The sequence below is a fragment of the Gigantopelta aegis genome, chromosome 3, assembly GCF_016097555.1.
Source record: "Gigantopelta aegis isolate Gae_Host chromosome 3, Gae_host_genome, whole genome shotgun sequence".
Lineage (NCBI taxonomy): Eukaryota > Metazoa > Mollusca > Gastropoda > Neomphalida > Peltospiridae > Gigantopelta > Gigantopelta aegis.
The window spans coordinates 90,972,615-90,986,849 of record NC_054701.1 but is presented as its reverse complement, the minus strand read 5'-3'; the positions used below and the strand labels follow the sequence as shown (position 1 = coordinate 90,986,849).

At 33.2% G+C, this 14,235-nt stretch overlaps 1 protein-coding gene across 3 annotated transcripts in view; it reads right to left on the bottom strand.

The window, feature by feature from the left end:
- LOC121369316 (WASH complex subunit 4-like) overlaps positions 1 to 14,235 on the bottom strand; it is a 56,680-nt gene that overhangs the window by 2,570 nt on the left and 39,875 nt on the right. For 2 of the 3 annotated variants that reach the window (XM_041494294.1, XM_041494295.1), the window contains 7 exons: positions 8,865 to 9,033; positions 6,976 to 7,130; positions 6,023 to 6,097; positions 4,426 to 5,268; positions 3,182 to 3,274; positions 2,632 to 2,722; positions 2,017 to 2,064 (listed from right to left, as the gene is read on the bottom strand). In XM_041494294.1, coding sequence (XP_041350228.1) covers positions 2,017 to 2,064; positions 2,632 to 2,722; positions 3,182 to 3,274; positions 4,426 to 5,268; positions 6,023 to 6,097; positions 6,976 to 7,130; positions 8,865 to 9,033 — 1,474 coding nt within the window. Of the gene's footprint in view, positions 1 to 1,328; positions 1,342 to 2,016; positions 2,065 to 2,631; positions 2,723 to 3,181; positions 3,275 to 4,425; positions 5,269 to 6,022; positions 6,098 to 6,975; positions 7,131 to 8,864; positions 9,034 to 14,235 lie in introns of all 3 variants that reach the window. The other variant, XM_041494296.1, reaches the window with a different exon arrangement.

Sequence of the window (14,235 nt, the reverse complement as noted above, 5' to 3'; positions counted from 1 at the left end):
AAGAACTTTTAGCAAAAATATAATGCCCATTCATAACACTGACTTCAACTGAGTATATGTAATGTTTTCCAAATTATGGTTGACAAAACGTAACGAAAATAAAAAAAATTTTTAGACCAAAAAGAATATCAGAATTTCCAATATGAAATCACAAATAACAGCTGGAGCATAAAGTTCACAATATATTTATACAAGAAAAACTTAATTATTATATAACAGTATTAGCCATAACAACTGCAAAATATTTTTGTATGAGTCCTATCTATGTGAAAGAAATATTAAGGTAAAAAAGAATTACTAACAGTGAAGGAAGGGGATGTCCAAGAGATTTTGTTTTGTTTTGTTTTTGTCTTAATACAAATGCAAGCTATTATAAATACTACTATAAATATGTAAATACACCCAGCTATAGAACCAATACACAACAGCTAAGCAAAAAATAAAAAAATAAAATAAAAATAAATAATATTAATAATAAAACAAATTAATAATAATAAAAAAGCAGCTTAACCTAATGGCACCATTTCCAACACAATTGTGATTTTGAGTTATCTACCACTTAATATGGACTAATGGGCATCTGCTGAAGCAATACAATATGATGTGACAAAAATATATATAGGCCTACATGCATGTTGTAATAATATATGATTGACATTTCATGCATTTATCATAATAAATTAATCATGTTAAAACCAACAATTAATCACCTTAAACGGTCTTTAAAAACGTCAAACAATTAGCAATTGAGGTTTGAAATACATGGAAGAGATTTTCAGAATGAAAATTACAATGCCAATATGAACAAAAACAAGTGAACATGAATGGAAGAGTATAACAAATACCTGAGTAGGTATACTCCATAGATGAGTGAGAAGAATGTTAATAAATGAGTAACGGTGAGGAAAGGATGTCATCACATCTGGGATTAGCTGAGATATTAATTAACAGTGTAAAACATCAGATATGTCCAAAGAAGCTTTGGAAAAAGCCAAATCAGCTACAAGTATTTATGGATTACCTGTCCAAAGTGAATGAAATTTGTAAACCTGAGCCTTTGTTTCCGTAATTAAATACGACAGGCTTTAGAAAATTGAGGCTCATGCCCACAATAGATGTGACAGAAATTAAAGGGCGTATGTGTTCACTAAACTGGCTGGTTGAATACATATAATACTAACAAGAAATTATATTATGCATGAACACAAAAGAGAGTAACAAGTATTTAAATTACACAATGAATGAATGAGAACAAAGGTGAATGACCATGAACCAATATGAACAGGTACAGAACTTGGTGAACATGCAGCTGCTACTAGCTAGCTTACCTTCATCAGGAAGCTTCAAGAAATAATTATACAAGTTCAAGTCTTGTTTAACAAATGATATGAATAAGATATTTCTAACAAAAACTGTAGAAGAGATTATATATTTATTTCTAGACAAACTGACATGATGATGATTTTTGTTAATTTTATTATGACCTGGAAAAAACAATATATTGATTATCTATACTACATTCCAAATTTCAAACATTATATATGTATTTACATTACACTCAATATATTACATATCTGTATTACTAATTGGAGCTGCTTATAAACACTAAGTGTTACAAGCTGAATATTTTAATTTTCTTATGATAATAAATATCAATGTACACTTTTGACTGTTGGCCAATCTCAAAGCTGCTCATTTTGTATGGTGATAATAAATATTGAAGGTTAATAATGACCATGAATATGTGCAGATAAGAGAGCTTGCTTGCTTAAGTTCTAATAGTTTAACAATACCATTAGAGCAGTGATAAATTCATCATCAGCTATTGGATGTCAAACATTTGGTAATTCGAACTCGAAGTCTTCAGACGAAACTGGATACATTTTTCGATTAGCAGCAAGAGATCTTTTACTTAACAAACAGGTAGAAGAAAGAAATCATCAACCGACTGATTAAGGTGCCAAATATATGTGTCTAATTTATTTTAAACTAAACATCATGTCTTCAGTTACAAACCTGTAGAATTCTGTGTTGCTTCTGTAGATGATGGAGCACTTTCTTCCACTACATGAAAAAGAAAAAAATATTAGTCTAAGACTTGTAAACAACAATTACGCTCCACTATTGTTAATGAATAAATATTATACATGTTAATACATTTTTATTATCAAACTCCTCAATACAAGTATAAGGAATCAAAATGAGTCAACGAGTGGTGAACACACTTTGTGGTCTGACAAAACCTTCTCTTTTTTTAAGAGTAACATTAACACTTTCTACAATGGCTCAATCATTCATTCATTCATTCATTCATTCATTATAGCTTGATTTTCATGCTTATATTCAATTAAGGTTCAAGAACTCTCTCCTGGGGACACACCTCAGCCACCTGGGCTCTATGTCCAGTACAGTGGGTTAATGGTAAGATGTCAGTGGTTAGTGAGATGAAAGTCAGTGTAGTGGCCTTACACCTATCCACTAAGCTGGTAATCCTTTCAGGATGTGAAGTGAGTACCTACAAGCCTCAAGTCTGACAGCTTAACCACTAAACCACTGAGGCTGGTTCTAGAATGGTCATGAGATTCGCATTAAGACTTATCCTCACTACAGACTCATAACAAGTTACTCTACCTTTATCTTCTTTCTTTTCCTCGGCGGCCGTCAGATCAGCACGGAAGAAAATCCTGGCACTGCTCAGAGAGTAATACAGCAGCTCAAACTCCTGAAGAATATGACACAAGCAGAAAGTCATAATGATAAAGAAAATGCCAAAATGGAAAAAATTACACGTGTTATCGCTTTCATCACAATGTATGGACATTATCTATACCAGAGAATTGCAATCCAATTTATGAAGGCAGTGGAAGGCTGCTGAAATGTTGAGCATAAATTTAAGTGGCTAAAGAAACAGTTTTATAAAGAACATTGTAAATAAATCAGGAAAACTACATATAGCAGTCTAACCAAAAGGGTTATACCAAAGATTTGAATGTCAAAATAAGTTTAGCACACAGTATGATCATAAGTTATGATATTTAATGATTACAAATATACATTGTAACATTAATATGTGGAACATGGAATTAAATTGCTGTGATTGGTTAACTCAATGTACTATTCTGCTGTGATTGGTCAACTCCATGTACTGACCTGCTGTGATTGGTCAACTCATTGTACTAACCTGCTGTGATTGATCTAGTCGTCTCACTGTCAAACTCATTGTCTGCTGCAATTTTTCATCTGCACGACCACTCTGCTGTTTCATTATTTGAGCCTGAAACACATTGTTTACAATCATAAAAACTGTTTACAGTGAAAAATATTTATTTAGGTATTGCACATAAAATGATTTTAATTTATTAAAATCTGAGCCGATAGAAGACATTTTATATCAAACTAAACTTTATTGATTTTTACTAAATGCTTTCAACCAATTAAAATTCAAAGTCTTGTAAAGTATAAAAAATGTGCCACAATGTTTTTAATTATTTATAATTAGATGCTATGGTAACATTTAAAACAAGACAATTTATAAAAGAAAAGAATACATTCTAATGCCCGGTAACCTAAGCTACTATTTGCCCATGTTTATTCATATTCCAGGCTAATAGCACCTTGGTGCATCTTAACTGAAGTTATTAAAAATAAATATGACCTGGCTCATGTCTTCCCGTGAGATACATATCACGTATATCATCAATCTGATTAAAATTAGCTCTACTGGTCTACCAGTAGATCTAACAGAATTGTGTGGACTCCCATGTCCAGGTGACATTTTATCTATAAATAACAATTTAAATATCAACCAATTACACTTCGCCTTTTATAGTGTTATTCGGGAGCATACAAATTCTAAAAATTTCGGGAGAGACTATTTATGCAATAGGCGAACTTGTTGGTCTATTTCAACATTAAAAAACAGGTGGGAAAGTGCAGTAAAAAACTCTGGATTGTATACTAGTATAAACAGATTTTATGGCTATACCATCATGGGGCTTTTTTTTTGTCTTGAAACAAATTTTATATAAAATTTTATATTGAAATTAGTTTCCAGCATACTTTGTAATTCACCCGAATCATTTCATATACCTTCAGCATAATCCCGAATGTTTTCAAATTCTTTTCAAATCACTGGCATGACTTTGCAAGTAAGGTTTTGATTGGTCGAATGAAAGATCAATTGGACATGAGCTCCAACCGGGTGCTGTTAGATCCACAGGTAATAGTAATTAACCAGTGGAGCTAAGTTTAATTAAATTGGTATATCATTCAACTCATCATTAAATAATTAAAGCTGAAATCTCACCTCACCATATTGTAACATACATTCTAGTTGGTTAAATAATTTAAAAACACCCTTGAGATTGTGACTTTAAAAAGAGAGCAAACTGAAATAAAAATGACACAATGACATGAAATAACCACCTTTTCCTGACTGAACTTTTCTCTCACGGACTGGAACCAGTGCAGCGAGTCGAACTCGTGGTACTGGTCCAGCAGCTTCAGGATGTATGCCAGACCCATTGCAAACCCGTCATCTGTGAATGCTGCCCCCACTTTATTCTTCCGGCTCATCTTTTCCTTACAGGAGATGGAGTGCTCAATCCAGTTGATGGTCAGAGGCGGAAGAATTACGAAGAAATTCCGAAGATGCATGTTCTTTGGATTCCTGAACTCCGGCGCAAATACATCGACTAGCATCTTAAAATATTCAGTTCCTTCTGCAAAATTCTTCGCCAGGTTTCCGATAACGTTATCAAGGTTCCTGGCCGCAGACTGACACTCGGCAGAAAGTCCTTCCTCCTTGCACAGCTCCTCGAAGCTGACAATGTCCTCGAGATCTGGGATGAACCGGATTGCGTTGCTGCAGCAGTGCAGTCCTCCCGACCGGATCATCCGGATGTAGCCCATCGCATTGCCGATCTGCGTGATGAGTGTTCGGAACTGGTCCAGGTAGCTCTCACCATCGGGAGTCATGCCCAGTTTACGAATCCCCTTGTTGAATTTGTCTGCCCGTTCGAAGGGATACTTCTGGTCGGTGTGCATGTGGTTCTCCCGGAAGAACTTCCAGTCCTTGATGAGGCGCGACTTGATGTGCTCGTCGTACATGAACTGTGAGAAGATGAAGAACTTCTTCCGCAGGAACTGGTAGGTGAAGTTCACCGTGGTGTTCATGATGCCAATTCCGTGAGTCCGGATCGAGTTTGCGATGTGCCGGATGTTGATGGTGTTCAAGTGTTTGTTGTTACTTGTTCTTTCTACAAATATCTGAAAGTTAAAAAAGGAAAGAATGTGTCTTTAGTAACACCTTTTATTATTAAAAATGTTTAAAACAAAGCTGTTTGGTGAATAAAGTGTGGTCATTTCGATACTTGGTTTGCGAGAGAGAGAGAGAGGAAATCAACTGCCATCATAAAGGCTACTTCTACTAAAAAGCAGCAAGAGATCTTTTATATGCACTTGAATCTTTTAGACAGGATAGTACATGATGATTTTTGATGCACTAGTTAGGGGATCTGGCTGAGATGACAGAAAACCTGAGTGACAGAGAGTGATTGTTCCAAGGACCATCACAACGTAGGTGAGTGCTCTACCACCGAGATATATCCCACCTAAAGTAAACATTGTCAGCGTCTTTTGAGCCAGTGCTTGTTTTCAGCTCAATCCAATAAAACCAATATTAATCTACATATTATGAGGTGCATCCATAATTATGAAACTGACACTTTTCAAATCTGACAGTATGTGAACTAATGTGCCAACACATCCAATACTAGTATATTTTGCTTTGCTAACTGACCAAATCAATTTAAATAATTTTGTAATTTGACAATTTATATACCAATCTGTCAACAAGTTTAATATTTGGAGAAACTTTAGCAAACAACAATTGTATTTGTTTATCAAAGACCTAAAATATGAAAATAATCTCAAAACAATTTGTTAAACCCACATTAAGATTAAAGGAATTTAATCTGCATTTCAAAGACACAGGTCACTGCATAAACAAAAGTCAAAGTACCTGATTATTGAGGTTGTAGAGAAACTTGGACACAAACACGTGGATGTTTCGCATAATCTCCAACACATCCAAACCCTGCAAATACACAGCAATATTTTAAACGGCATGTTCCCATGACAACATATTGCAATACGATGCAGGCAAACAACACATCCAAACCCTGCAAATACACAGCAATATTTTAAACAGCATATTCCCATGACAACATATTGCAATATGATGCAGGCAAACAACACATCCAAACCCTGCAAATACACAGCAATATTTTAAACAGCACGTTCCCATGACAACATATTGCAATATGATGCAGGGAAACAACACATCCAAACCCTGCAAATACACAGCAATATTTTAAACAACACGTTCCCTAGACAATATATTGCAATATGATGCAGGCAAACAACATATTCTGACTACCTATATAAATAAAAACACTATGGCTTGTAATTACTTATTATTTGCCAGATTAATCTTTCAACAACGAAAATCGGTTTTCATTTAAATTTTAATTAAATTTTTCATGCATATATCTAATTAAGGTTCAAACAAGTCTTCCTTGGCACACACCTCAGCTATGTGGACAGTCTGTCCAGGACAGGGGTTAATGGTTAGGGTTTGTAATAGACAAGTTGGTGTATCCACTGAACTGCTAAAACTCATTCTGGGTGGAAGCCAGTAATGGGATGTGAACCCAGAACCCACCAACAGCTAACATCTGAAACATTGTACCTAAGACTATCAAACTTCAATGACCGACATTCGGCTTAACTGGTCAGGTCTTTTTAAAAGTTTTTTTTTTTTTTTTTTTTTTTTGGGGTGGGGATGGTTTGAAGTCCATAAGTCCAGAATTTTTAAACCTTACAACTTGTTTTTTCTAAAAATAATGAAACTGGACATAACCAGTTTTTGTTTGTGAATTGTCAAAAAGAAAATCTCTGTCCGTCTGTCCCCACCTGTTCTAGAGTCTGACTGGGAAGATGCGACTCCATCAGACTGAGTCCGTACTTCTGCTCCGCCATGTTTCTCATCTCGCCGTACGTCTTCCAGTCATGCAAGGCAACAGTGGTCAGGTTGTAGAATGTCCGGTTTAGGTAGTGCTCCACCACAACTAAATAATGAAAACAACACATTCACTATAATAAGTATTAAAAACAAAATATTCACTATAATAAGCAATAAAAACAAGATATTCACTATACTAAGTATTAAAAACAACACATTCACTATAATAAGTATTAAAAACAACACATTCACTATAATAAGTATTAAAAACTAAATATTCACTATAATAAGCATTAAAAACAAGATATTCACTATACTAAGTATTAAAAACAACACATTCACTATAATAAGTATTAAAAACAAGATATTCACTATAATAAGTATTAAAAACAAGACATTCACTATGATAAGTATTAAAACCAACACATTCACAATAATAAGTATTAACAAGAGTATCGGTGAGGTACATGAAACGCCCATCAGGAGTTTGATGGAAAACCATATCTATATTAATCAATATGTTACAGGACCTTGTACAATTCAAGTCTAATTATGTGAAATTTTTGCAATGGGATGGATGAACAGTTTGTTTTGGACCAACCACCATCCCATGTTGTTCCTACATGTTGTTTGATGGTCCTGTATGCATCTGTATGCAAGATATGATCTGGACAAGGATTTACTGTTATTTGCAGTAGACTGTGAAAAGTAGGTCACAGTGACCTAGTAATGGTACATGACACACTGCCATCCCAAGTTGTTCCTACATGTGAGGTTTGATGGTCCTATATGCATCTCTATGCAAGATATGGTCTGGACAAGAAAAAGTTAAAAGACGGACATACAGACGAACAAGGCCATACCATAATAAATAAGACATTCACTATAATAAGTATTAAAAACAACACATTCACTATAATAAGTATTAAAGACAACACATTCACTGTAATAAGTATTAAAGACAACACATTCACTATAATAAGTATTAAAAACAACACATTCACTATAATAAGTATTAAAGACAACACATTCACTATAATAAGTATTAAAAACAACACATTCACTATAATAAGTATTAAAGACAACACATTCACTGTAATAAGTATTAAAAACAACACATTCACTATAATAAGTATTAAAGACAACACATTCACTGTAATAAGTATTAAAGACAACACATTCACTATAATAAGTATTAAAAACAACACATTCACTATAATAAGTATTAAAGACAACACATTCACTATAATAAGTATTAAAAACAACACATTCACTATAATAAGTATTAAAGACAACACATTCACTGTAATAAGTATTAAAGACAACACATTCACTATAATAAGTATTAAAAACAACACATTCACTGTAATAAGTATTTGAAAACAACACATTCACAAAAATAAGTATTAGAAACAACACATTCACTATAATAAGTATTAAAACAACACATTCACTATAATAAGTATTAAAACAACACATTCACTATAATAAGTATTAAAACAACACATTCACTATAATAAGTATTAAAAACAACTCATTCTAAGTATTAAAATCAACACATTAACTATAATATATATTAAAAACAAGACATTCACTATAATAAGTATTAAAACAACATATTCACAACAATAAGTATTAAAAACAAAACATTCACAACAATAATAAATAAAAACAACACATTCACAATAATAAATATTAATTATAATAATAATGAAATGTAGTAATCTAACATGGAGCTATTTTCATGACTAAATATTAAAAATAAGACCTGACACATAGCCACTGAAGTGATTGATCACAACTAAATATTAAAACAAGACATTATCAAAAAATTACAAACCTTTGATGTTGATATCTCTGTCAAAGAACCTGATTGGTCGGATTTTGAGCAGATGTGACAAGTCCTTCAGGCCGACCTTGAATGGATTTCGGTCATCAAGTTGAAGGTGAAGGTGAATCTGAAGGCGAAGGTCAGTCTCGATGGCCCGACACAAAGGATCTATCAAATACTAGTAAAAAACAACCTCTACTAGTACATCAAAAATAAAACAATAATATATGAAATACTGTCGACATCTGCAATCTAACAGAGGATATATCATTGAGTATATCACTATTAAACCAAAAACAATTAATAGTTAATATGTTAGGCAATGTTTATAACCTGACACATGGGATCTATCAAAAAGTTTATGTTGTTTAATAACACCACTAGAGCACATTTATTTAATAATCATCGGCTATTGGATGTTAAACCTATACAGTAGTTTTGACATATAGTCTTAGAGAGGAAACCTGCAACATTTTTCCATTAGTAGCAAGGGATCTTTTATATGCACCATCCCACAGACAGGATAGCACATACCATGGCCTTTGATATACCAGTCGTGGTGCACTGGCTGGAACGAGAAATAGCTGAATGGGCCCACTGACAGGGATCGATCCCAAACAGACTGCACATCAAGTGAGCGATTTACCACTGGGCTATGTCCTGGCCCTATAGGCTGTATTAAATACTAGAAGAAGAAAAACCTACTGTTACACCAACTTAATGGAAATATTTTTTCGGGGATTTTCATTTTTAAGCACACAAATGCCCCTTTCAAAACAATAGTTTAAACCACGCAAAAATAAGAAAATTAATTTAAACAGTGCCATGTTTGACATATTTAAAAAATAACAACCAAACAGATACATAACAATAAAAAAAATTGTATTATTTATTGGAATGTTACGTATTCAATAATAAAAAGTATAAATCAATCCACATAAGTGGCAGAATTTTCTACTTCCTTTTTAGGTATAGGCCTACTTCATGGCTTGTCTAGTAAAACATACTAAATATATTCATCAGTGTAAATAAAGTTACTATACCTAATACAGCAATTAACAGCATTATCACACACAAGCACGCACGCACGCACGCACACACACACAGACCAAACATAAAAAATCATCAACAAAAAAAACCCCTAAAAGCCTCACTTTATTAGCAAATAGTGTAGCACAGTTTCACTCCCACCTACAGATTAGTAATAAAGTGACAAAAAAACTTGGGACCAATGTTATTTTTATGTAGGTACATTTGCACTATTTCATCAGTGGGGTCAAACTAATTTGTGGTAACTAAATTGGGGACGAACGTCTGGTACCCACATAAAGACTGGCTATCGTTCTGTATTACGCTTACATTACTATTAGAGTAGCTCTTTTGGGGTGCCAGTGTAAAGAAAAATATCACGGCAAAATATAACAATGGTTTGTAAAACTTTATATTGTTTATAATTTAACTTACTTGAATAAAACAAGATCGGTAGGTATATTAATGTAAAGAATGTGTCACAGATTACTGGTAGACAAATATTATTTAGGGAAATATTGCATGTGAAAGCATACGAAAAGAAGAGAATTGTAAATCTGTTTCTTTTGTTTTCGTACGATCGCATGTGTTCTGTTATATATTCAAGTTTTACCCACTGTGGCGAAGTTGCATGCATTGCCATAGAACTGATGTCTGCCCCGTAGTAATTACTATATGATATTTTAAATATCTTTAAAATGAATACATAAACTACATGTACATAACAAGTAAGACCAATTTCATACATCGCTTCAGTTTACTCGATTGTCAAAAACATTTTCATTGGTTGGCTGTTGACAAATACAGCCAATAGCAGGCCGTCAAGTGAAGCAGTGAGTAAAAAAAATAGAAAAATAGCAATTTTTGTTGCCTAAAAATAGGGTTAAAATAGGAATTTTGCCCACAAAATAGGAAGAAAATAGGAATTTTGTATAAAAGTTAATGTCCCAAAATAGAGAATATTGCAGGGGTCAAGTGAGTGAGCCATCTCAAAAAACTAAATATGGAAATAGAACACCATTGAAAAGATAATACAGGAAAATAAGACAATGTGTATATCATAGGAATAAAATAGGCACTTATTTTGTTTTAAGATGACCTCCCAACACCTCTTATAGCCATCCCGATCCACCACTTTTTATTCAGACAATGCAGTGGTTGAATTTGGTTCTTTGGAGTAAGACTTTTAAAAAGCAACACAATGCAGTATTCTTTTTATGCTATTGAATAATACAAGTTACAAGGTCAAATTTTAACTCTGAAATGACTAAGATTATTTCAGTTATGTGTGTGTTAGACAAAATGTTTTAAAATCATTTAAAAATTGTATTATTAATCACTGTTGACTGAAAAAACAACAAGGCATTGCTGGCCCAGTGACCGTAAAAAACAGTAGCAATGGCAATGTGTGTGTGTGTGTGTGTATGTGATCAACTGGATAATATAGCTGGATTTAGTAGCTGTGTGCTAACTGAATTGGTAGAAATATGTCAAATAATTATGATATTGCAGGTGTGCACATTTAATAGAATACTTGTTACGGTAAGCAAAGCACAACCTGCAAATGAGCACCGAGTCCTATTTCCTTAGACACCATGCACCAGTATATCAGAGGTAACCCTAACAGCTTCAGCCTGACTGTACAATTTAGACGTGAAGCAGTTGTTTTGACTGTTTTCATGATCATTCTTCAATATTTTATATAATATAGGAACCAATATACAATGAGCAGATAACTGAAATGATGACTGTAATTGTTTTTCATTTTATTTAACCTTGTTTAAAGGAGACCTTAACCTATCACAGCCATCCTCTCCAGTGGTATTAAACATTTTAAAACAGTTAATGACCACGTTATAAACTGAAAGTATGTAACCAGAAGGAAATTCTGTTTTATGATCAACTGGTTATGAGAAGTATTGTACTGCATTGGTAATATATATTAGTATCATCCGAGATCGAAGCTTTTAATTTTTTTATGTTAATTAAGTTTTTAATGGCCTTCTCACTCCCCTAATAGCCACCCTGCCCACCCATAATGAAACCTTGAATGATTTAGTATGTCTAATTTGAAAAAGGATCATGGTCAATCACAGATCAGTCCAATTACTGCAATGTGTTTGCTGAAAACTTTAAATAATACCATACATGTATATACACAATGCAATTACATCAATAGATTTTATACTATCTAGGAAGCAGCATCACATGCAGACCACCACCAGAAACTATACATGTTTAAAACAAGAAATGATTAGTATGTAGCTCAATGCATCACACACAGTAAAGCTATGTCTCCATGTGCGCGTATGCGTATGCGCGAACGTGTGTGTACGCGTATGCGTAATGACTGTCTCCATGTGTGCGTAGAAGAATGCGTAATTTGTTTGGCACGACGTCACAACGTGTAAGTTAAGGAAGTGGCCACCAAAATATGAGTAGGGGAAAAGTTATAATAATAATAATAAAGTTAATAATAATAATAATAATAAAAAAGTTAATAATAATAACAACAACAATAATAAATATATAATAATAATAACAATAGGGGCCTAATAATAATAATAATAATAATAATGTTGAAAAGATTGAAATCACGAAAAGATGCACACAATGTTAGCTTCAAATTTAGCGGGAAATTCACCGATGACATAATTTTATGGAATTTACGTGTTCGTACTGCGTGAGCGTAGAGAAAAATTCGCTACATGTACCGATTCTGTGCGTAAGTTTTACGCAGACTCTCACACATATGCATACGTACACATGGACACACCACAATCTAAATACATATAAGCAAATTTTTAGATACGCACACGTTCGTGCATACGCATACGCGCACATGGAGACATAGCTTAACACAACTATCCACCAGCTAGCAAGCTAAACTGAGCATTTATCAGGCTTCACTGGAGCAACTGCATGCAAGCTAACTCAAAAGCACCATTACCTGCAGATAATGAACTAAAGAAATAATTAGTATGTAGCTCAAAGTCACTAGGTCTAGACTTAAAGGGTTGCCATATCCTTTCAACCTTCTAGTTTTCAACAAGATCAGATATTACCAAAAAACAGAAACATATCCATAAATTCAGAAATTATAAATAAGAGGACTTTATATTGTATTGTGAAAATTAATAACTGGAAGCCTGTAACCATGCATCCCAACTGCATATTCAGATTTCAATGACTATGCCACAGATATCACAATATGCCTCATAGCAAGTCATCTAGAGCAAATAGTGTGAAGAGAAAAAATATGGTGTCGCTAAAAAAAAGAAAAAAAGAAAAAGAAACTGGTCAAAAGTGCAAAAAAAAAAGGGGGGAAATAGGAATTTTTATCAAAAAGAGGGCTAAAAACGTCTCAGTAATAGCACAAAACTGTAGATAATACAGAGTTCAGGTTGAAATGGAGAATGCAGAATGATAAACTGTTTACTAAACTCAGGATTTAAAAATATAGAAAATTTACAATATATTCAGAATTGGTTGCTTCCCCCAAAAAATAATGATACCGAATTTGGAAAAAATTCCGGATATATGGCATTAATTCCGGAATTCCGAATACGGGTTAAAAATTCCAGATTTTTTGGAAAATTCTGGAAAGTTGGTCGCCCTGATACAGTTATCCAGTGATTTCCTTATTGTACTAAGTTGTCCCAGTGATTTCCTTATTTTATTAAGTTGTCCAGTGATTTTCTTATTTTATTAAGTTGTCCAGTGATTTTCTTATTTTACTAAGTTGTCCAGCGATATCCTTATAATACTAAGTTGTCCACTGATTTCCTTATGTTATTAAGTTGTCCAGTGATTTCCTTATCTTATTAAGTTGTCCAGTGATTTCCTTATCTTATTAAGTTGTCCAGTGATTTCCTTATGTTATTAAGTTGTCCAGTGATTTCCTTATCTTATTAAGTTGTCCAGTGATTTCCTTATTTTATTAAGTTGTCCAGTGATTTTCTTATTTTACTAAGTTGTCCAGTGATTTCCTTATAATACTAAGTTTTCTAGTGATTTCCTTAATCTAAGTTGTCCAGTAATTACCTTATAATACTAAGTTGTCTAGTGATTTCCTTATAATACTAAGTTGTCTAGTGATTTTCTTATCTAAGTTGTCTAGTGATTTCCTTATAATACTAAGTTGTCTAGTGATTTCCTTATAATACTAAGTTGTCTAGTGATTTCCTTACAATACTAAGTTGTCCAGTAATTACCTTATAATACTAAATTGTCCAGTGATTTTCTTATCTTACTAAGTTGTCCAGTGATTTCCTTATGTTATTAAGTTGTCCAGTGATTTCCTTATCTTATTAAGTTGTCCAGTGATTTCCTTATTTTATTAAGTTGTCCA